General features: G+C 41.1%; 1 protein-coding gene and 1 long non-coding RNA gene across 3 annotated transcripts; one reads left to right on the forward strand and one right to left on the reverse strand.

Annotated features, from left to right (window-relative positions):
• Positions 1 to 578: 578 nt before the first annotated feature.
• On the forward strand, positions 579 to 4,512 carry LOC109757479 (triacylglycerol lipase 2). Of its 2 annotated transcripts, XM_045230770.2 has the most exons (10): positions 1,283 to 1,369; positions 1,558 to 2,240; positions 2,352 to 2,474; positions 2,549 to 2,689; positions 2,768 to 2,881; positions 2,972 to 3,115; positions 3,211 to 3,251; positions 3,554 to 3,633; positions 3,734 to 3,829; positions 3,920 to 4,512. In XM_045230770.2, exons 2-10 carry the CDS (start codon positions 2,034 to 2,036, stop codon positions 4,240 to 4,242), a joined length of 1,269 nt encoding a protein of 422 aa, XP_045086705.1. In that variant the 5' UTR covers positions 1,283 to 1,369; positions 1,558 to 2,033; the 3' UTR covers positions 4,243 to 4,512. The 2 variants fall into 2 exon arrangements, with proteins under 2 accessions (XP_020171890.1, XP_045086705.1); XM_020316301.4 differs by having other exon boundaries at positions 579 to 2,240.
• A 7,003-nt stretch (positions 4,513 to 11,515) lies between these two features.
• Positions 11,516 to 16,105, reverse strand: LOC141026371 (uncharacterized). Its single transcript, XR_012188354.1, has 3 exons — positions 15,893 to 16,105; positions 15,591 to 15,809; positions 11,516 to 13,345 (listed from the first exon to the last, which is right to left on the reverse strand). It is a non-coding gene; the product is annotated as an uncharacterized lncRNA (long non-coding RNA).
• Between the last annotated feature and the right edge of the window lie 7,721 nt (positions 16,106 to 23,826).

The raw sequence follows: 23,826 nt of genomic DNA on the forward strand, positions 1-23,826 counted from the left end.
TTTCTATATACATTGAAAACCTTTTTCAAATGCTCGTTTAACATTTTTTAAATACAAGATTAACATTTTTTAGTACATGGTCAACATTTTTCTATATGATTTTAAGAATTTCAAATGCTTGATTAATATTTTTTAAATACAAGTATAACATTTTTTAATACATTATCAACATATTTTCTATACACATTTAACATTTTTTAAATACAAGTTTGACATTTTTTAATACATGGTCGACATTTTTTCTATACACATTTAACTTCAAATTCTTGAGTAAAAAAATTCAAATACTTTTTAACCATTTTTTCAAATGCTTGATTAATATTTTTTTTAAATACATGATCAACTTGTTTCACACATATTGTACATTTTTTCATATACATAAGGAATATTTTTTATACACATTTACTTTTTTTAAATGCTTGGTTAGTTTTTTCAAATGTTTTATGTTAAGTTTTTTGGTAATATATTTACTTATAATATTTGGAATTATAAACGAAAGTAAGGAAAAAGAAAAATCGAACAAAAAACGTGAAAAAGAAAAATAGAAACTTGGCCGTGGCCTCCCGCACGACCAGTCCATTTAGGAGCCGCCAGACGCGAGAGCAAGTGAGACCTTAGCGCTGCCCGGCTTTTGCCGCCTGCATTGGCATCAGCGACCAAGGCCGACCTCGCGCTCAGCACAGCACAGGCAGCAAGCCGTCAATCGGCACCCACCACACAGGCGAATGCCTCCCGCGCAGGGCAGGAAGCAATACTGGAGTTGGAGGGAGCTGGCGAGACGTCCTACTCGACTCCGACGCGGACGCGCGCCATGTGTTCGGCCAAATGCTTCTGCAGACTGCGGGCACAAGCGCGCTTGTCAGTAGAACTTCTTTGTTCTCAGAAGCAAACTGAATCGCTCTCGTGATGACCATTCTCTGCAGATGATGAATATGTGAGAACGATACGTCATTGATATCCTGAAATCAGCTGTCCGGTCTGATTTTCGAGGCCTTGGTGATAGATGTTCTCTTGTGCGAAGAGGGAAATAGTCTCGACTGTGATGCCCAGGAATGTCTGCCGCAATCGTGTGTTTGTTGCTGCTGAGGTTAGAAAATTATACATCAGTTTTGTCTTCCGCAATTGTACGGTAGTTTCTGCTTTTAGTTTAGAAAAGCATAAAACTGAGTTATTTTTGCTTGTCACAGACAGTCATCCTACTTCGTAGTAATCCTGTGCCTTTCGTATTTGCATACTAATCACGAGCCTTTCCTTCATAATGCTAAATTTTGAATTGCTTTGGCTCTCTAATTTGTTTGAACTGATCATTTAAGAATTTCAGATAAGCGCAACCAGATCTTTTGACCCTTCCGCTAAAAGGTGTAACGTGGTAAATTTGTCGCAACAAGCAGCATGGCATTCTTGTACTTTTCTTGATGAACTGATGAATCCGGTGTATTTGAGTGACATCTGGATCACCTTCTCAGCTGACGTGAACCACATGTTTTGCTGCTTATAAATATATTAAATACAAGTGCATCCAGATACTTCTTAATGAAGGTTGCCTTTTCTTCTCAGGCATTCCTTTCCTCAGTGGTTAGGCGGACTTTGGAGACACAAATTTGGTGTGAAGTGAACCATAGGGCCTTCATTTCTGATCATCAAGATGGCATGACTGATTTACGTCAGTCATTTTTCTGTTTTACTCAGTTAGTATATGCTCGTGCAATCATACACTTTCGGATATAATAAGGTCACAGTTTTTCTCCTGTAATAATGTAGCATGTTCATGCTTCTGTCGAGCAAGAACTATTTCCCACAAACAGAGAGAGAAACCCAAAGCACTCTTTTTGGTAATTTTTGTTACATTAGTGTTGAAGAATAGAAACGGCGTCTTGTTAAGAGACCATTTGTCTGGTATTTATACCTGTACACCAGCCTCGCAAAGCATCACTGTTCTCTGAAAAGAGAGACTGCACTTTGTGTTGACACTATCCTTGCACCCCTGCAGAAAATTTCACTATTCACGGAAACTATCAGAACAATAGAAACATATGATTCTACATATTTCGATGGCTGCGAGTTTATTTCTAATGAGTTTGTTGATGCTTTTGCTTGACTCTAACCCCTGCACAGCTCTCTCATGGAGGAACAATAGTTTAGTGGATGATATTGGTATACCATGTCCAGTTTCTCCGCATCCGTTTACTATGTGCAAGTCAGAGGCAGAAGCTTACGGCTATCCATGTGAAGATCACAAGGTATTAGAGCTCTTATGAATGTACTCCTAGAGATCATTTTCGCATTCGAATTTATGCTTCCGTGATAAAATGCTGCCCTCTTGTGAAGTATATTGTCTAAATCTATGGCAGGTCACAACTGAAGATGGATATATTCTTAGCTTAAAAAGGATTCCTCATGGCCATGATACTGATAACTCAACCGGGGATGAGAAGACAAGGCAACCAATACTGCTATTCCACGGGCTTTTTGTGGTAAGGGCGTTGTTGGAGAAATCTTGGGCCTCTGAGATTTATGCATAGCTGAATCAAATGTCTGGATTTGACAGGATGGCGTTTCTTGGCTACTGGGTACACCAGACCAATCACTTGGCTTTATTTTGGCAGACGGTGGGTTTGATGTTTGGCTAGCGAACACTCGTGGAACTAATACCAGCCGCAAACATACATCGCTGTCCCCAAAAAATCCGGTTTTTGTCTCAAACCTAATCAAGAACTCATATATGTCGTTAGATTTTCACCTATAGTATATTGACTAATATTTTTAGGCTTTCTGGGATTGGTCGTGGGACCAAATTGCTGAATATGATCTTCCAGCCGTGCTTGAGTTTGTGTATCACCACACAGGACGTCAAAAAGTCCACTATATCGGTCACTCACTGGTGAGCTCAGATGCCCCTCTTAAATTTTTTGATAGGTTAACACTTGGGACTTGAGAAGTGTACTGAAGCAATTTTTGCTTTACTTTCTAGGGAACCTTGATTATTCTTGCAGCCTTCTCTGAGCACAAGTTACTACACTTAGTTCGATCAGCTGTGTTGCTCTGCCCAATCGCTTATCTGAGCAGAACTAGATCCGATCTCACCCGGCTTGCTGCTAAAATGTTCATGGCAGAAGTAAAATACTGTTCAGGCTACTGGTGCTTATTGGAAATTGCCACATTTGTAAATTATATGGGACTGATTTATCTCTTCCTTTTTATCTTCCGCAGGCAGCTCACTTTATAGGTCTTCACGAGTTCAATCCTGTTGGGTAGGTATCTTTACTACGACTGCTAATTTGTTTAAGTAGGAACAAAAGGCAGCATGTACGCTTGATTACCAAGTTTCTGCTTGTAGTTTTGCATCTTGCTGCAACTTATTGATTATGAGTAGAGGTGCACGTGTTTAAGATTTTCTACGAGGTTGTCGCTGTATGAATTTCAATGTGATATCAATGTTGGCAAGTAAGAATCACATGCTTTAGACTTGCCATTCCGGTAAGCAGTCACAACTCCTAATGTGCTGACTCCAACCTCAAGTATTGACTGCTACAAATGTGCTGCTACATGACAGAAAAACTGCAGCTGAACTTCTAGCCAAAGTATGTGGCGACCCCAAAATTGACTGCCACGATGTATTTTCTGCTCTTGCAGGTTTTTCCTTTCATAATTTTTTCTAGATTCCAAACAATATTTTACATTCAGCTGAAGTTGGCCTTGTATCCTACTAACTGTGATTTGCTGACGCTTGAAGGACCGGACTGTTGCCTCAATAAATCAACTACATGTGCCTTCATGCTGCATGCTCCACAGCCTACGTCTATGAGAAACCTTATTCACTTGTCGCAGAGTAAGAATCACAATCGGAAGCTTAAGTTTTCGCTTGTTCAAAGCTCAGGAACGATGTTAACTTTTCTCATCCCGATTTGCATGCAACCAGTGGTCAGGAACGAAGGGGTCAGAAGGTATGACTACGGCAATGCCAAGGAAAACATGAAGCATTACAAGCAACCACGCCCTCCGCTGTACAACCTCTCATCCATTCCGACCCATGTCCCCATGCTCCTGACGCATGGCGGCCAAGACTTCCTCGGCGATGTCCCTGACACCAGGCACCTCCTGAAGACACTGGTCAGAAACCATGACTCCGATAACATCGAGGTGCAATACTTGCCCGACTATGCTCATGCTGACTTTGTGATAGCCTATAATGCTCCACGCCTCGTATATGAACCGATGGTCGACTTCTTTCAACGTCACTGAGGGTTACTACTTCACGTCTCTTCATGATCAGCTTCAGCTGTAATTTGGTTCCAGCCTATGCAACCGAAACTTCAACTTGCAAGTTGTCCATGTATATGGCTAGTCAAGCCATAGTATATACCTATATTTGTCAGGCTGATCATGCTAGAGAGTAAACTACGATCAAATAGTCGGTTTCATGTAACCAATTTATCCAGCATATCCTATGGAGTAAGTACCAAAAATATTATTTCAGACAATTATTGGAAGATCTCAAACTTCTGAAGAAAATGCTGTTAAACCTTCTCAGCTAATATCTTATTGTTTCCTATTTACACTGGGTTTTGTGGATGTTTATGTCGTCTTTATATCTGAAGGCTTAAAGCTGTTGTGAAAAGTGCATTACACTGTTTGGCAAATCATACTGTTGTGAAAAGCTGTTATAACTGTCAAAATATATTAAAGTTAGATAGATTACTGTTATAATAGGTATGATTTGTATGCTTCTTGAACCCTAGTGCCCTGTGGGCCCACCCCGCGGTGTGGTGAGCCTAACAATGGCCAGTGGGAAGGCTCTTAGGTAGACGCAGCGTGTGATGATTATGTCCTTCATTCTGCTCGGTTAGGATTTACTATGACACGCTTGTGTCCCTAGCTGTTTGGGTTCTCCCTATCTCATTCTTGGCATTTTATTGGTTGTGGAGATGTGCTCTATGCCTCATTGGCAGATATAGCTACTTTGTTCGACGAATTGGGCCTTGATTGTACACATTGTGTGCCTTGTGGCTGCGATGCACTGTGCATGTGTGGTATACGATAATCAATGGGATGATTGGTCCGATTTTTTCGTCCGAAGTTGGTTTAGCGAGCAATACCACCCTCAAATCTTCTTGTTCTCCACTCCCCTTTCATGGGGATCAAGGGGTTCTGAACTATCTAGGAGACCTCCTACGCTGGATCTGAAGTTTGCAAGGCCAGTTATTTGACTTTTTGTCAAATATCTTTCTGTTTCTAATTATAAGGTAAATGTTTGCTTGTACGACACAAGAAAGAAATGTATGGTGAAATTAGATTGATCCAAAAACTATTTATTTTGTAAAAGAAAATAATGTTTGTAGTTTCGAACCACATTGCCAGAAAAGGCGGCATCCTTCTCATGTTAGTCATTTTTGTTGCCTTCGACCAAACCAAGTGTCCCTCTCTAGTGGCGGAGCTTGCAGCCCAAACATGGGCGGGCCAACAAGAAGAACATAGCTTATGGGTTGCTGTTTTAAGGTCCAAGAGTAGGTGTATATTGTATAAAACTTCATGGCCCATTCAGCCTTGCTGAAGCTCCGCCAGTGTCCCTCTCTATATCTTCAACTTTCAAGTAGACAACTCTTTGTCTTCCTCCTTCCTTTTTGCTAATCGTTTGGCCACACCACTATTGAGACATTGTGTGTTGGGATCTTTTCTATCTTTTGTGTGTCCTGCTCATGGTTCTAGGAAAAGAAGGATGGCGATGCACTGTAATGATGATGACAAACTTTGTCCCACATGCCAAACTTTGTCCCACATGCACTCAAGAATGATGAAAAAGTAACAACCATCTGGCTTCGTCTCCGTCCCTGACTTTGTTCTTCACCATTATGTAAATGATCTTGCCATTATTTGAGGAATAAAGTCTTGACGTTCAAAAAAAACCATCTGGCTTCGCCTCCACATGCACTTCGGACTTCGCTCCACTCGAGCATAAAATCTGCCTATGAACTTTGTATTAATATAATTAACATAAAATATAAGACAACCCTATCTTCATAAGTTTTTTTTCATAGCCTGACGTCTCCTCCCCCACCACAAACTTGCAAGAAGACAGGGTGTCATCCTGCCCCGCCATTTCAGGTTGTCACTTAGCCCTACCAATGCACACGTGGTCTTCTCCATCTACAGAAAAAGGTAATTTATTGCATGCGCTCTGTAGCGACCCGACCTAAGATGGTCAAGCATCTGTGTATCTGTGCCATCCCTGGATCAGTATGCTAGCACACACGGTACATCAATGTATATATCAAAGTGCAATCACATGTATAAATAACGTAAAACTGATATATACCTCATAATACTCAGCGGAAACAATTAAACGGGGGTGGAGTCCCATCAACGCCATCGGCAAGTTGAGTGTAGACCGTAACCCTGTATTGTAACTCTTACTCGTCGAAGAAAATCCTGCAACATGATATGTTGCAGCCGTGTAGGTCAGTACATTGAATGTACCGGCAAGATCACAACATGAGAAAACATATGATAAAACTATACTATATGCAATATGGCTTTGTGGCTCGGTGTCTAAGTTTTGTTTTGCATAAAAGCTGGTTTTATTTTCCCTACATCAAAGAAATATCAGGAGTCTATACTACGGAGTTTACTATCATGACATGGTTCCGCCAACCGATGTCTCATAGCCCAAATCATCATAAGTTGCCCACAATTATGTTATCAGTCCGGTGTTGAGAGTTCCGAGATAGATTCAAGTCCAGAGGCTCAAGTTGTCCATAACCGGGGACATGGCTAATAGATTAGGTTTTAACCCTCTGCAGAGGTTTGTACACTTTACCCGCAAGATTCGATCCCTCCCCTTTCATCCTCGCACTTCATGATATTTGAGAACAGGACGATCGAAACATGGTCTTCCGAAGAGTTCCTCTGACCACTGTCCGGTGCTCATCCAATCCTACCGTAGTTCTACATCTGCTAGCACCGTCCCAGCCAGAGTCACCACTAAGGTCAACCAAGCCAGAGCCCATAGTGACTTGTGGTTGCACAGGTAAGCTTCCGGGCATGAAGTATTCTTCCGTATCTTTGAGTCTGGGTGAAGCTTTCCGCAAGATGTCATGGCGCTTCTCCATGCATCCCGGCCATCCACTGGTTTCTCCAGGGTGCCCGTCAACCGTCCTTCACCCAGTAGTGTGTATTGAATTCTTGTCTCGAGTCTCGAAATCTTGAGGTCTTGGAGTCCTGAAGATGCAGTCCTTGCCGATGCCATCATGAAGTTGTCGCCATTGACGTAGAGTCCTCCTTCACACCACTCGTGCACTCATACCAAACCCTCTACTATAGCGTAGCATTAAAACTATATAACGTCCCGGGCTTGGTAATCAGGGAGATGGGTTCCTACCTCATGCATTCTACTCAACTACAAGATTCAATAACACTACTGGAGGGATTGTTGAAAGGGTGCTACTACATGCAAATAAAACATAGGTATGAAAAACATGGTCAAAGTGAACTTGCCTGGTATGTGGATGAAGATAATAACGCTCTCAAAATAATGACTTGGTAGAACTAATCGTCACTCTCCGAAGAAAATCTAGTCAAACATTGCCTTCACATAAGCAATCATTCTAGCAAGCAATTTCTAGCAATCATAAATAACAACTAAGTCAACAAAGAAAACGCAATAATAAACTCAAATGAACTCCAAAGAAAATTCAAGTAAAACCACAAGGAAAACTACTAAGGAAAGTCTACGACTTTACTACAAACACCTAACATAGTTTTTGCCGTAAGTAAAAACTTAACAGCAATTAAAGCACTAAACAAAAAAAAGTTAACAGAAAATAAAATGTAAAACAACTAAGTCAACAGAAAGTATTTTTCATAAAATTTTATTTGCAAAAAGAAACAAATAAAAAGCATTTTATCAAACACTAACTATGACCTAAACAAGTTTTCATACAAAACTAAATAAAATAAATTTTAAAATAAAAACAAAATTTTCTTTGGTTGACTAAAAGAAACAAAACTAATTTTTTTTCAAAAGTGACAAAAAGAAATAATTTAAAACTAATAAAAACAATAAAGAAAGACTAAAACAAAACTATAACTAAAACAGTACTGTTTTGCTAGAAACCTAATTTAAAATAAACTAAAAACTGATTTTCAAAAGCCTACTGTTTAGACAAAAGATCAACTGATCACTAGCAAAAAGAATTAATCAAAAAGCTATTTTTAAACAAAAGTTATTAGCAATCTAGTGTTTGTAACAAATCTGTTTGAAATCGAAAATTAAAAAGTTCAAAAATAATTTTCGTTGGTTTCTCTGGATAGACGGGATTTTTGTGAAATCGCAGAAAAAAGAATCATCAAAATTGGAGTTGTAGATCGAAAGATATAAAAAAAACAAAACTGAATCTAAAACTAAAAACAGAAACGAAAGATCGTGCGTTAGCTACCTAGTGGGCTGTAACTCGGCCTACGGGGCGCGATCTGTAGCTATCAAATGCTTGGGCGATAACTAACAAAACGTACACATGCGCTTTATAGAATAAAACCGATCGGGCCGGTCTAAACTAAACCGTAACTTAACAGAAGTAAAAACCGTTCTAATGAAGAAAAAAAATCTACTAAACCGATCTAATATGATTTACACTTAACGTTTCGAAAAAAATACGGAGGGAGGCTCTCGTTGCTTACAGAGAGGGCGGCCCTTGTAGAGAAGAAGAGCGCCAGCGAGGGTGACTGCTCCGGCGGCGGGCGGTGGAGGCGGCGATGTCCAGCGGGTGGAGGACTCCGAGGGGGTCCGATTTTTAGTTGAAGGTGGAGGTCGGGGATGACGGAGGTGAGCGGAGCGTCGAGATGAACTCAATGCTCCGGCAATGTCGGGTGAGGTCCACGGCGAGGCTCCGGTGCTCCCTGGACGACGAAACGATGTCAAGCATAAGCACAATGACGAGAGAAGTATGTTGGACAAGATTTGGTGGTTCGGGGTTGCTCACCGGCGTCGGGATATACGGTGAACCGTCTCGGCTCCGGCGAGATCCAAACGAAGATCACGTGAGGTAGAGGTGGTTTCAGCGTGGGGCGTTTGGGGCGTCGGGCGAGGAGGTGGCTGGGTATTTATAGGACATGTTCTTGGGGCAGGGGGGCAAGCCATAGATAGGGTTTCCGCCGTTTGCGCGTGCGGCATCGCAGCCGTGCTTGAGCTGGGCTCCTCCTGTTTCATGCGACGAGAGAAGATGACGGGTGGGGTCCAGGTGCTAGGAAAAAAATGAGGGAGAGATGACGTGAGAGAGAGGGAACGAGAGGGAGGGGTGGCGGCGGCTCGTGGGAATTGCTCCCGTGCGTGCGCCCTAGCGCTAGCCTGGGCTAGGCTGGTGCACTCGGCCTCGCGGGCTTCTTTAAAAAAACGGCAAGGAAAAAAATAATGACAGAATAAAAATATATATATATGCATATTATATACCAAAATTCTCAGAATAAAATTTCCTAAATCATGAACATATTTTCATGACGAAATAAAATATTTTTTTATTGTTTTTTTGCAATAACTCCAAAATGAAAGGAAATTTGAGTTTCAAATAAATTGTCAAACATTATCTCTGATTTTTTTGGAGTGTCATATTCCTCCTCTCATATATTTTTTTATCAGAGAATTTTTTATAAGATGCAAACTTAAAATTAGATAGGGATTCAAAATGAAAAATTGGGAAAGTCCTTTTATTCCCTCTCATTTGATTTTTTTTAATTCCACTCACTTTCTAACAAACAATCAAGCATACCATCAAACAAACAAATATAAATATTTATTTAATATAACATTCGAAAATTTAGAATTTTGGGATGTTACAAACCTACCACACTTAAAATGAATCTCGTCCTCGAGATTCGAAGAGGCTAGCAAGAAAAGGTTAGGGTTTGGGGGTCTTCCAGCAAATCCATTGTCCGGAGAGGTCTGGGGTGCTACCACACTTAAAAGCAAGGCTGTGAATCCAATAAAACTCATGTACACCATCCTTAGGGTTGACGGTGTGGGTCTTCTCATATCTTCGGTATGAATCCTTTACTGATACTCTTTCGGTATAGGCATACCGTTTTCCTCAAAATATTGAGTCATGTCGTCAGGATAAAGTTCTTCCGAGACTCGGTCTTCATAGCTGACGGGTCTGTCGCCAAAACTAAACAACTATCCGAATTCTCTTGGTGGTGAACAATTTCTGGTTTCTCCTGCAGGAAAATGGTCGGGGTTGAATCTCACCGTATATCCTACAATAGGCAACGGTTGCCTGTAAAGGGTTCCATCGTCCTACCACTCTATGGTTTTATGGCTTATCGCGCCGACACTCTTCTAAGGTTTTCATGGTTCTCTGATTCTCCATCAACATATGATAGTTCATGATAGGAGTTTCCGGTATGGGGGCCAATCCATCCCGTACTTGAACCATTACTACATATGCAGACATCGAATCACGTATTCTAACACTTGGGCATACTCACAAGCATTGCAGAACTTCTCTTCTCCACGATCTGCGTTCGGGTAAATCCGTATGCCCTGCAAGCCAAACAAAACCTCTATCGTTTCTTCACAACTCTCGAGTTTACGTCACCTCCTATGGAACGTCCGCTGATGAAATCACAACTTCTTCCATAATTTCTTCCTACAACAAGGTTGTGCTTGTTCCTTTTAAATCCTGGGTCCTGTGGGTTATGGCCCACTTCAATACTTGTATATCTTTAACTCATCCTTGGAGTTACTATTGTTCCATATTCCAAAATTACATCTCCTTTAAATCCAATAGTACTTCATTCCTTCATACTCTTGGGGTAACCATCATAACAAAAAAAACTCCAACTCATTTTGTCCAAACTCCACTCTGTGGAATACATTTTCCTTTCCATTGGTCAGGTCTCCTCACATGGTATTACCACAAAAATAAATTGTACTGGTGCATCCATAATTCATACTCTCTTCATATCAAATCTTGTATTACATCCTTAATCACTACTCAAAATTCAAATTCCAAAAGTACTTTATTACAAATGTTGCCATCCACATAGTTTGGTATGGTCAAGTATTACTTCCATCTTTATTCATTTGCCCTACTTGAAGATGCTTCAATCCCACTGGAATTGTTCGAGGTGATCCTTGAAATCATGGATCTTCTGCTTCATCATGGTGGCCATCAGCTTCATCTCCATCATCTCTGCATGTACCTCTCTCAGGTATTCCTGAGTGTGACGGAGTCTTGCTTCAAATATTTCTCCAATCTGACGTATGGCTTCCAAAGCAGCTTCACGAACAGAGTCAAAGAATGTTGCTCGTGGTACTCGAGAAATGAAAAAGTATTGACCCATAGTCTTTGGGCAAACTCCCTTCACAAGGTGGAGGTGTAACTCCACGTACCAAAGCTCAACTCCATTCTCCATGAAAGGATAACCCTTGTAGACTACATCTCCTTAAGATGAATATGCTTCATCATGTCCTTCAGGATCTTTGGGTAATCCTGATCACTACTCAGGGTCATGATCGTTTCCGGGCCCTTGAGAAAAGACTTGCAAAGGCTTGTCATGTGCAGGTATAAGATATAAGGGGTACTCAGGGTAATGTATGTATTTCCTTGGGTGAAATGTGATTTTTTGGGGGGGGGGGAAAGGTTTGGGATCAGCTTGTCCATGGGTTCAAGGTTTAAGTCTGGGTGAGATAATGAGAGAGGCACTCACAATCAACAACAACTCATAACATTTCACATGAGATTCCAACCACATCAACTTTTATTGCTTCATGAGCTATTACAATTTCCATTTCATAACTCAACTCAACACCCCCAAAAATAAAAGTGTATTCCACATTCATTACATGCTTTATTCCAATATCAAGATCTCAACTACTCTGCTCAAGCTTTCCTCGGTCTGAACATTCTTTGGGAAAATTTCCTACTCCTTTGCAGCGTAAACAAAAGACTTCAGACAAATCCAGGGGCTTCCTAGTGGTTATCTTGGCTCCTTGGGTTGTTGGCTTCCTTGCTGGGCATTTGCTAGCATAATGACCTAAATCCTTGCATCTGTAACAAGTGATATGACTCGGGTCCTTCTCTGCAAAAATTGGGTTGTTCTGAGGATGCCTTCGTTTTCTCTTCCTGGATTTCTCCGTAATGATCAGAGCTTCTATTTCTTGAGGGTCAAAGTTCACTTCTGCTGTCGGGAAGTCTCCGAGATACTCTTGGCTTTCCTTCGTGCAATACTCTGAAAAATGTCCTTCTTCTCCACATGAGTAGCAGGCTTGGGCGAAAAATCTGTTTAGGCCTTCACCATCAGGATCTTCAATAACTTCCTCCATCACGGGTTCTTCTAAACTTTCCCTGAGGGCTTCTTTCATGGCTTCCTTACGCTGCTTGGTAATTTCTTGTACCTTGGGGTAAATCTGACATTGAGCAGGGTAGTGCGTAGTTCCTTCACACAGGAAACAAGTAACCTGCCCAGTTAGGCATTCTTCAGCTGGGTGATTTCCGTCACAATGAGGGCATCTATCCTTGTGTTCTTCATTGGTGTGTCCTATTTCTCCGCAAATCTTGCAGGCACAAGATTTCTTCATCGGTTAGCCCAGTGCTTTCGAATGAGACGGGATCTTAACAGAGTCTTCTTGAATTCCTCCCAAGTTCTTGCTCCGTTGCATACTTGTATGGCTTGATGCATTTTCCACCAGGTTGCAGCACTTTTTGTAAAGTACCGAAGAGCGTATTGAACCCCATACTTGCTTGAAATCAATTTTTTCCTAAAGTGATCCTCCATATTCTGAATCCATAGTTCTACCTCCCGTTGAGTCATCGGTCCAGAGAATACTAGTCCTTCATTCACCATCTATTGGATCCAAAGGTTTTGGGATGAGATACGAGAAAAGAGTGGAGGGAGATACACACAATACAAACAATAGTTTTGAAGAAACGGGTTTTATTTTGTGGCTGTCAGAAAAAAAAACATGAAACAAACGACACTCACAAATCGTCGCATTGAACGTAAGTATATAACAGGGGTTTGGTCTTCTAAAGGTCAAATAATTCTTCAGATTCTTCAAGTCTTCGGAGTCTTCAACTGTTGTAGCTTCAGCTCTGATACCATATCTGTAGCGACCCGACCTCAGATGGTCAAGCCTTTGTGTATCTGTGCCATCCCTGGATCAGTATGCTGGCACACACAGTACATCAATGTATATATCAAAGTGCAATCACATGTATAAATAACGTAAAACTGATATATACCTCATAATACTCAGCGGAAACAATTAAACGGGGGTGGAGTCCCATCAACGCCATCAGCAAGTTGAGTGTAGACCGTAACCCTGTATCGTAACTCTTACTCGTCGAAGAAAATCCTGCAACATGATACGTTGCAGCCGTGTAGGTCAGTACATTGAATGTACCGGCAAGATCACAACATGAGAAAACAGATGATAAAACTATACTATATGCAATATGGCTTTGTGGCTCGGTGTCTAAGTTTTGTTTTGCATAAAAGCTGGTTTTATTTTCCCTACATCAAAGAAATATCAGGAGTCTATACTACGGAGTTTACTATCATGACATGGTTCCGCCAACCGATGTCTCATAGCCCAAATCATCATAAGTTGCCCACAATTATGTTATCAGTCCAGTGTTGAGAGTTCCGAGATAGATCCAAGTCCAGAGGCTCAAGTTGTCCATAACCGGGGACACGGCTAATCGATTAGGTTTTAACCCTCTGCAGAGGTTTGTACACTTTACCCGCAAGATTCGATCCCTCACCTTTCATCCTCGCACTTCATGATGTTTGAGAACAGGACGATCGAAACATGGTCTTCCGAAGAGTTCCTTTGACCACTGTCCGGTGTTCATCCAATCCTACCGTAGTTCTACATCTGCTAGCACCGTCCCAGCCAGAGTCACCACTAAGGTCAACCAAGCCAGAGCCCATAGTGACTTGCAGTTGCACAGGTAAGCTTCCGGGCATGAAGTATTCTTCCGTCTCTTTGAGTCTGGGTGAAGCTTTCCGCAAGATGTCATGGCGCTTCTCCATGCATCCCGGCCATCCACTGGTTTCTCCAGGGTGCCCGTCAACCGTCCTTCACCCAGTAATGTGTATTGAATTCTTGTCTCGAGTCTCGAAATCTTGAGGTCTTGGAGTCCTGAAGATGCAGTCCTTGCCGATGCCATCATAAAGTTGTCGCCATTGACGTAGAGTCCTCCTTCACACCACTCTCGTGCACTCATACCAAACCCCATCTACTATAGCGTAGCATTAAAACTATATAACGTCCCGGGCTTTAATCAGGGAGATGGGTTCCTACCTCATGCATTCTACTCAACTACAAGATTCAGTAACACCCACTACTGGAGGGATTGTTGAAAGGGTGCTAAATAAAACATAGGTATGAAAAACATGGTCAAAGTGAACTTGCTTGGTATGTGGATGAAGATAATAACGCTCTCAGAATAATGACTTGGTAGAACTAATCGTCACTCTCCGAAGAAAATCTAGTCAAACATTGCATTCACATAAGCAATCATTCTAGCAAGCAATTTCTAGCAATCATAAATAACAACTAAGTCAACAAAGAAAACGCAATAATAAACTCAAATGAACTCTAAAGAAAATTCAAGTAAAACCACAAGGAAAACTACTAAGGAAAGTCTACAACTTTACTACAAACACCTAACATAGTTTTTGCCGTAAGTAAAAACTTAACAGCAATTAAAACACTAAAAAAAAGTTAACAGAAAATAAAATTTTAAACAACTAAGTCAACAGAAAGTATTTTTCATAAAATTTTATTTGCAAAAAGAAACAAATAAAAAGCATTTTATGAAACACTAACTATGACCTAAACAAGTTTTCATACAAAACTAAATAAAATAAATTTTAAAATAAAAATAAAATTTTCTTTGGTTGACTAAAAGAAACAAAACTAATTTTTTTCAAAAGTGACAAAAAGAAATAATTTAAAACTAATAAAAACAATAAAGAAAGACTAAAACAAAACTATAACTAAAACAGTACTGTTTTGCTAGAAACCTAATTTCAAATAAACTAAAAACTGATTTTCAAAAGCCTACTGTTTAGACAAAAGATCAACTGATCACTAGCAAAAAGAATTAATCAAAAAGCTATTTTTAAACAAAAGTTATTAGCAATCTAGTGTTTGTAACAAATCTGTTTGAAATCGAAAATTATAGAGTTCAAAATTAATTTTCGTTGGTTTCTCTGGATAGACGGGATTTTTTTGAAATCGCAGAAAAAAGAATCATCAAAATCGGAGTTGTAGATCGAAAGATATAAAAAAAACAAAACTGAATCTAAAACTAAAAACAGAAACGAAAAAGAAACAGATCGTGCGTTAGCTACCTAGTGGGCTGTAACTGGGCCTACGGGGCGCGATCTGTAGCTATCAAATGCTTGGGCGATAACTAACAAAACGTACACATGCGCTTTTTATAGAATAAAACCGATCGGGCCGGTCTAAACTAAACCGTAACTTAACAGAAGTACAAACCGTTCTAATGAAAAAAAATCTATTATACCGTTCTAATATGATTTACACTTAACGTTTCGAAAAAAAACGGAGGGAGGCTCTCGTTGCTTACAGAGAGGGCGGCCCTTGTAGAGAAGAAGAGCGCCAGCGAGGGTGACTGCTCCGGCGGCCGGCGGTGGAGGCGGCGATGTCCAGAGGGTGGAGGACTCCGAGGGGGTCCGATTTTTAGTTGAAGGTGGAGGTCGGGGATGACGGAGGTGAGCGGAGCGTCGAGATGAACTCAATGCTCCGGCAATGTCGGGTGAGGTCCACGGCGAGGCTCCGGTGCTCCCTGGACGAAGAAACGATGTCAAGCAGAAGCAAAATGACGAGGGAAGTATGTTGGACAAGATTTGGTGGTTCGGGGTTGCTCACCGGCGTCGGGATCTACGGTGAACCGTCTCGGCTCCGGCGAGATCCAAACGAAGATCACGTGAGGTAGAGGTGGTTTCGGCGTGGGGCGTTTGGGGGCGTCGGGCGAGGAGGTGGCTGGGTATTTATAGGACATGTTCTTGGGGCAGGGGGGCAAGCCGTAGATAGGGTTTCCGCCGTTTGCGCGTGCGGCATCGCAGCCGTGCTTGAGCTGGGCTCCTCCTGTTTCATGCGACGGGAGAAGATGACGGGTGGGGTCCAGGCGCTAGAAAAAAAAATGAGGGAGAGATGACGTGAGAGAGAGGGAACGAGAGGGAGGGGTGGCGGCGGCTCGTGGGAATTGCTCCCGTGCGTGCGCCCTAGCGCTAGCCTGGGCTGGGCCGGTGCGCTCGGCCTCGCGGGCTTCTTTTAAAAAAACGGCGAGGAAAAATAATAATAATGACAGAATAAAAATATATATATATATATATATATATTCATATTATATACCAAAATTCTCAGAATAAAATTTCCTAAAGCATGAACATATTTTCATGACGAAATAAAATAATTTTTTTTATTTTTTTTGCAATAACTCCAAAATGAAAGGAAATTTGAGTTCCAAATAAATTGTCAAACATTATCTCTGATTTTTTTGGAGTGTCATATTCCTCCTCTCATATATTTTTTTATTAGAGAATTTTTTATAAGATGCAAACTTAAAATTAGATAGGGATTCAAAATGAAAAATTGGGAAAGTCCTTTTATTCCCTCTCATTTGATTTTTTTAATTCCACTCACTTTCTAACAAACAATCAAGCATACCATCAAACAAACAAATATAAATATTTATTTAATATAACATTCGAAAATTTACATTTTTGGGATGTTACACGCTCTATGGCTTCACATCTGATTGCACTCAGTTGTCGACCATGGCACACTAGTCTTAGCCAATGGTCTCTAGGATGCAATTATCCTGGCATATGCAACATATTTGGTTTCTTCAAATTAATCCCTGCTTGAGCACCTCCTTCCCTTTAGACAAGGCTTGCCAGATTTGGGGAGGACGAGCCTCCTATGATGCATATTTTCTGTCAATATGGGCTAGCACAGTAGTTGAATATCTCCATGCCCTGAAACCCTAGACCCCTACATTGTCTTCAGTGTTGTCATCGTTGTTCTTGCCACTCGCATTCCTCAATAGCGAATGTATATGCTAGAAGATTCCATGGATAAGTTTCAAATAAGCCCTACAATAAGTAGGTATCACTTATGCAGCTAAATGTTTTCCCCTGGCTAACAAAGAGTGCTACATCCTTCCTTGAATGGTTTTCCAAACACGATCTTTGAGTCATGTGACACTCCAAATATCTTTATGTCAAATATCCATTTGACACTCCAAAATCACCCGATCTACTGATCTCTTCCTGTGTAGCACTTGAGAAACTCTTGCCAAAAAAAGGGAATGAAGACTTCAGAAGATTAATGTGCTGGCCAGAAGCATCACAATCGAATTGCAGTCTTTGCTTGATATGATTGGCTCCCTCCCCGCTTGCTTTCAAAATAACAACTATCTTCGGTAGATGATTCTGCTGGAATTTAGTCTATTTTGGGACATCCCAATAGATATTTCAGAAATTCCTAATAAATCCTAGAGGCCCACTTATCCCATTCATGAAAGGCAAGGGGTACTACTAAAGTTTAGTCCCACATTGCTAGTTTAATGGGAGTTGGACCTCCTTATAATGGAGGTTGTTTCCCCACATGTATGAGCATGAGAACAAGAGGGACATCTAAAAGGATCGAGAAGAGGTGTCTAGGGGGGGGGGGGGGTGATTAGACCCTCAACAAGCAAAAGTAGCAGTTTTTAAGTTCTTCAATTTAAGGTGGAGTTTTAGCACACAAGTTTAAGCATTCACAATATATTTCAAGCAAGCATGGCAAGAGTATAAGAAGTGGAAAGAGTAAAGCATGCTAATTACAAGAAAGTAAAGAGATGGGTTTGGAGTGTGCAAACGCAATGAAGACACGGAGATTTTTGGCGTGGTTCCGATAGGTGGTGCTATCGTACATCCACATTGATGGAGACTTCAACCCACGAAGGGTAACAGTTGTGTGAGTCCACGGAGGGATCCACCCACGAAGGGTCCACGAAGAAGCAACCTTGTCTATCCCACCATGGCCATCGTCCACGAAGGACTTGCCTCACTTGGGTAGATCTTCATGAAGTAGGCGATCTCCTTGCCCTTACAAACTCCTTGGTTCAACTCCACAATCTTGTTGGAGGCTCCCAAGTGACACCTAACCGATCTAGGAGGCACCACTCTCCAAAAGGTAATAGACGGTGTGATGATGATGAACTCCTTGCTCTTGTGCTTCAAATGATAGTCTCGCCAACACTCAACTCTCTCTCACAGATTTGGCTATGGTGGAAAGATGATTTGAGTGGAAAGCAACTTGGGGAAGGCTAGAGATCAAGATTATTGTGGTTGGATTGGAATGTCTTGGTCTCAACACATGAGTTGGTGGTGCTCTCTCAGAAAATGAGTAGTGGAAGTGTAGGCACGTTCTGATGGCTCTCTTTTGAATGGAGAAGGGGTGGAGGGGTATATATAGCCTCCACACAAAATCCAACCGTTACACACATTTGACCCAACTCGGTCAGACCGAAAAGAAGAACTCGGTGAGACCGATTTAGTTAAAAATGTGAACGTTAGGAATCTCGGTGGGACCGATATGATCAACTAGGTGGGACCGATGTGCTAGGGTTAGGGCAAAACCTCATCTCGGTGAGACCGATTTCAGCAATGAGCAAACAAAGAGTTGGTCAAGCAAACTCGGTGGGACCGATTGCACATTTCGGTGAGACCAAAATAATTAGAACAGACAACGGAGAGTTTGCAAGGCCATCTCGGTGAGACCGAGATCCCGATCGGTGAAACCGAATTGTCTAGGATTTCTGGCAATGGCCAGGTCAAATGAACTCGGTGGCGCCGGATAGATCAAATCGATGGGGCCAAGTTTGACTTTAGGTTTTGGACAAATGTGGAAATGAGAAAGTGGTTGAGAGTTTTGGAGCAATATCACTAAGAACTTTGAGCAAGTAGACCATTAAGAAACACCTCATCCCCTTTTAATAGTATTGGCTTTCCTATGGACTCAATGTGATCTTGGATCAGTAAAATGAAAATGAAGAGTCTTGAGCTTTTCCCAAACTTTGTCCTTAGCATTTTGAAGGGGTTCCACATCCTCTTGTCCCTGCCACACCATTGTTGAACTCATCTAAAATATACTAGATGAAAGTATTAGTCCAACGAGAGATATGTTGACATTAATTACCAAAATCACCCAGGGAGCACTTGTTCTTTCTATCTCCCCCTTTTTGGTAATTGATGACAACATACATCAAAGCTTTAGATAAAGATATGAAGAGTAACAAGTAAAGCTTTGGAAGGACATGTAACATGCATAGGCTCCCCCTATATGAACGCAATCATGTAAAGATGGAATATAAGAACATGTGAATGCATAAACATGTCAGAGCAAGCAATGAGTTACATGTATCTTGGCTATATGCATCAGAGCAGATGATGTAAATAAAATAAGTGTACCTTCATGTTCATGAATCCTTCTTGCAAACAATATGTGCAGCAACAAGAGATCATCATGCACATGAGTGTGATGCATATACTTACCTTGTGGTCTCGAGCTGGCTTTGGAAGAGGTGAACTTGAGAAAACAAGGTTAGATAACACAAGAACACTCTAATTAAAGCAAGTTCAGGAAACCACAAGAGTACCAAGACTGGGATGACATGAAATGCGTGAGTACTTAGTACTTCATTTGGATATATCCATGTCCCCAAGGATTAAAGATATGCAATGAATTCCAGCAGATTTTCTTCCCTAGATATGGACTCTTTCTCCCCTTGAATCTAATATTGGATAATGGGAGAAGGTAGGGTAAGAGAAAATCAGAGCAAGAAAAACTAAAGCAATGAAACAATATATTGACATGTCTTTCCCCTCTTAAATACATGTGACTTCTCTCCTCTTGTTTTACTGGCATCTGGAAGAGTTAGGATGTACTCTCTCTCCCATGTGATAAGCTTTGATGTTGCTCTTTCTCCCCCTCGGACATCAATTTCCAAGAAGAGAACCTCTGGAGCATGAGTCAAATAGGTTTGATCCTTGAGACACATTACAAAGCAACATGTAAATTAAGATGCGAGTAGAGTATAAGTCATTGAGTGGAGTTGGAGAAGAAATGAAATATGCAAGGGCAAAAAGTTTTCTCAGCAGTGAAATCGGTAACGCCGATCCGTTTTCATCGGTGACACCGAGTTGGCAGTGTCATTGGAGATACATATTGGTCAGACCGGGTTAGTCCGTGTCAGTAGTACCGATGAACTTTCTACAAGTAATCCACGTAGTTTGGTCTAGCCGATAGGTGTGAATCGGTGAGGCCGAGTTCCATGTAGAGGAAACATTTGTTAACTCAGCTCACTTGGCAATTGGAATCTCACAAAGATTTGCAATGAATTAGAGACAGAAAAAACAGAGAAACACACAAAAGAAAAATGATAGGGGAAACGAGCTAGCAAGGAGCATATGCAAAACATAAAACAAAGAAACACTAGAGAACTTCATCTAGAAGGGGCCGGCGACAAAGTCACCTATGTTAGAGTATATTGACTGCGGAGTCAAGTGATAACACTTGATCGTAGGTCATACTCATCATTTAAGCTCAAAATGGGGTTACCATTTTTTGTTTAATAATTTTGATGTATTCTCATCTCATTGAGTTGCTTTGACCCATGACTTGGAGTAAAGCTTCTCTAAGATGGAATAACATACCTTGGGTGGTGTTGATCTTGATCATGTAGTCGAACTTGTGTTGGATGCTTAAGGTTGATGTAGTCCATCGGGAATTTGGAGCACCACTTGGAGTTTGAGTTCATCTTCCTACATGGGTTAGTCTTGCAAGGAAGAGCACTTGTGTGTCCAAAATGACAATCATGAAGCATGATATCAAATGAGGTTTGATATATAGAAATTGTCAAAGGATATGTTGAGTGGATTCATGCTTCCTTGTATTCAACAACCATATAGTAGGGACTTGGTGATGTAGAGATTGCTCAAAATGTGAGTGGCTTGCAATCTCATAGATTTGGAATTATCCAAGTACCTACAAGGGTTAGATAACATGCAAGGGTACAAGTATAGATCCAAGACATATGATCATCATCATAAGAGAAGTATCAAGGATTAGTCATAGAAGGCTCATGCCTTGCATGTATCCAAATGGAGTTTCTACTCCAAGTTTGAGGCATCAATGATATTCAATTCACCTCTTAAATGGCAAAATACTTTCTCATCAAGTGGTTTGGTAAAAATATACGCCAATTGCTTATCAGTACAAACATGCTTAAGATTGATGTCTCCTTTAGCAACATGATCTCGAATGAAATGATGACGAACTTCAATATGCTTAGTTCGAGAATGTTGCACGGGATTGTGAGCAATATTAATAGCACTCTCATTATCACATAGCAATGGAACATGTTTCACATATATTCCATAATCCTTAAGAGTTTGGGTCATCCAAAGTAATTGAGCACAACATGATCCGGCGGCAATGTATTCTGCTTCGGCGGTGGATAAGGATACCGAGTTTTGTTTCTTGGAGGACCAAGATACAAGAGATCTACCAAGAAATTGACAAGTACACGAAGTGGACTTTCTATCAACCTTGTCACTGGCATAGTCTGAGTCGGAGTAGTCAACAAGATCAAAGGAAGACCTCTTAGGATACCAAATGCCAAAGTTTGGTGTAAGAATTAAGTATCTCACTATCCTTTTCACAGTCTTAAGATGACATTCTTTAGGGGTCGCTTGATATCGTGCACACATGCACACACTTAGAATAATATCGGGACGGGAGGCACATAGATACAACAATGAGCCAATCATAGAGCGGTAAACCTTTTGGTCAACCAGTTTTCCATCCTTAGTCAAGTCAAGATGTCCACTAGTAGGCATGGGTGTTTTCATACCTTTGCTTTCTTGCATGTTGAACTTCTTGAATAAGTCCTTGGTATACTTGGTTTGGGAAACAAAGGTACCCATCCTTAGTTTGCTTGATTTGCAAATCAAGAAAGAATTTGAGTTGACTCATCATAGACATCTCAAACTTCTCCGACATTAGCCTCCCGAACTTTTCACTAAAATGAGGGTTAGTCGAACCAAATATGATATCATCCACATAAATTTGGCACACAAATAATTCACCATTAACCCTTTTAGTAAAAAAGTGTAGAATCATTTTCCAATTTCAAAGCCTTTTTCAATAAGGAATTTGGTCAAGCATTTATATCATGCTCTAGGAGCTTGTTTAAGACCATAAAGAGCTTTATGAAGTTTGTAAACATGAGTAGGTTTCTTAGGATTAACAAAGCCGGGAGGTTGTTTAACATAGACTTCTTCCTCAATTTCACCATTTAGAAAAGCACTTTTAATGTCCATTTGGTATAAAGTGATATCACGGTGATTGGCATAGGCAAGTAAGATGCGTATGGACTCAAGTCTAGCAACGGGGGCATATGTCTCACCATAGTCCAAACCTTTGACTTGAGTGTGGCCTTGGGCGACGAGATGGGCCTTGTTGCGTACAACTTGTCCATCCTCATCTTGCTTATTCCGGAACACCCACTTGGTTCCAATGACATTTTGGTTGTCGGCCGGCTTTTCTACCAATGTCCACACTTGATTTCTCTAGAAATTGTGTAGATCTTCATGCATGGCGTTCACCCAATCCGGATCATCAAGAGCTTCTTCAACCTTCATAGGTTCAATACTAGAAATGAATGGGTAATGTTCACCAAAGTTAGCCAAACGAGTTTCAGAGCGAGTAATTCTCCCGGTTTGAATATCATCAAAGATTTGTTCGATGGGATGGTCTCCTAAGACTCTTGCTCTAACTCGTGAGAGCTTTTGTTTGGGTCGGGGTGGAACATCTTCTTCTTCTTCTTCATTGTTGTCGGCGTTGTTGTTCTCTTGTGGAGGTGGAGAAGGAGGTTGATGAGGTTCATCTTGTTGTACTTCCTCGTTTCCTTCATCTTGACGATTGTGGATGCCTCCAAGTGATGGTTCACCTTGTCGTGAAGTTGAGGCTTCCACTTGAACGGACGAGGTACTCTCCTTCACCTCCGTTGGGCGAATCTTGCCAATAGACAAGTCTTGAATTGCTTCCGAGGGATCTTTATCTCCTACATCAATTGGCAGTTGCTCTGCTTGCGAGCCGTTAGATTCATCAAACTTCACATCTACTGTCTCTTCAACCTTTCGGGTGAAATTGCTGTAGACACGGTAAGTGTGAGAGTTTGAGCCATAACCGAGTAGGAAACCTTCATGAGATTTATACGATGTTTATCAAGAATGTAACACTTTGAGCCAAATACTCGAAAGTATCCCTGTTGGGGTTTGTTACCGGTGAGAAGCTCGTATGCTGTCTTGCCGAGAAGCTTGTGAAGATATAGTCGATTTGTTGCATGACAAGCTATCTCAACCGCTTCCACCCAAAAGTGTTTTGGCGTCTTGTATTCATCAAGCATCGTTCTCGCCATCTCAATAAGTTTCCGGTTCTTCCTCTCAACAACTCCATTTTGTTGAGGTGTGTACGTAGCCGAGAACTCATGTGAGATCCCTTCTTTGTCAAGAAAGGTATCCACGTTGGCGTTCTTGAACTCCATTCCATTGTCGCTTCGAACCTTCTTGATCTTCACTTCAAATTGATTTTGGGCCTTCCTAGCGAAGTTCTTGAAGATCTTTTGGACCTGCGATTTATCATCAAGAAAGAACACCCACGTAAATCTTGAAAAATCATCAACAATGACAAATTAGAACGAGTTACCACCGAGACTCTTGTAGGTGTTGGGACCAAAAAGATCCATATGA

This window comes from Aegilops tauschii, chromosome 7 (assembly GCF_002575655.3).
Source record: "Aegilops tauschii subsp. strangulata cultivar AL8/78 chromosome 7, Aet v6.0, whole genome shotgun sequence".
NCBI classification, from domain to species: domain Eukaryota; kingdom Viridiplantae; phylum Streptophyta; class Magnoliopsida; order Poales; family Poaceae; genus Aegilops; species Aegilops tauschii.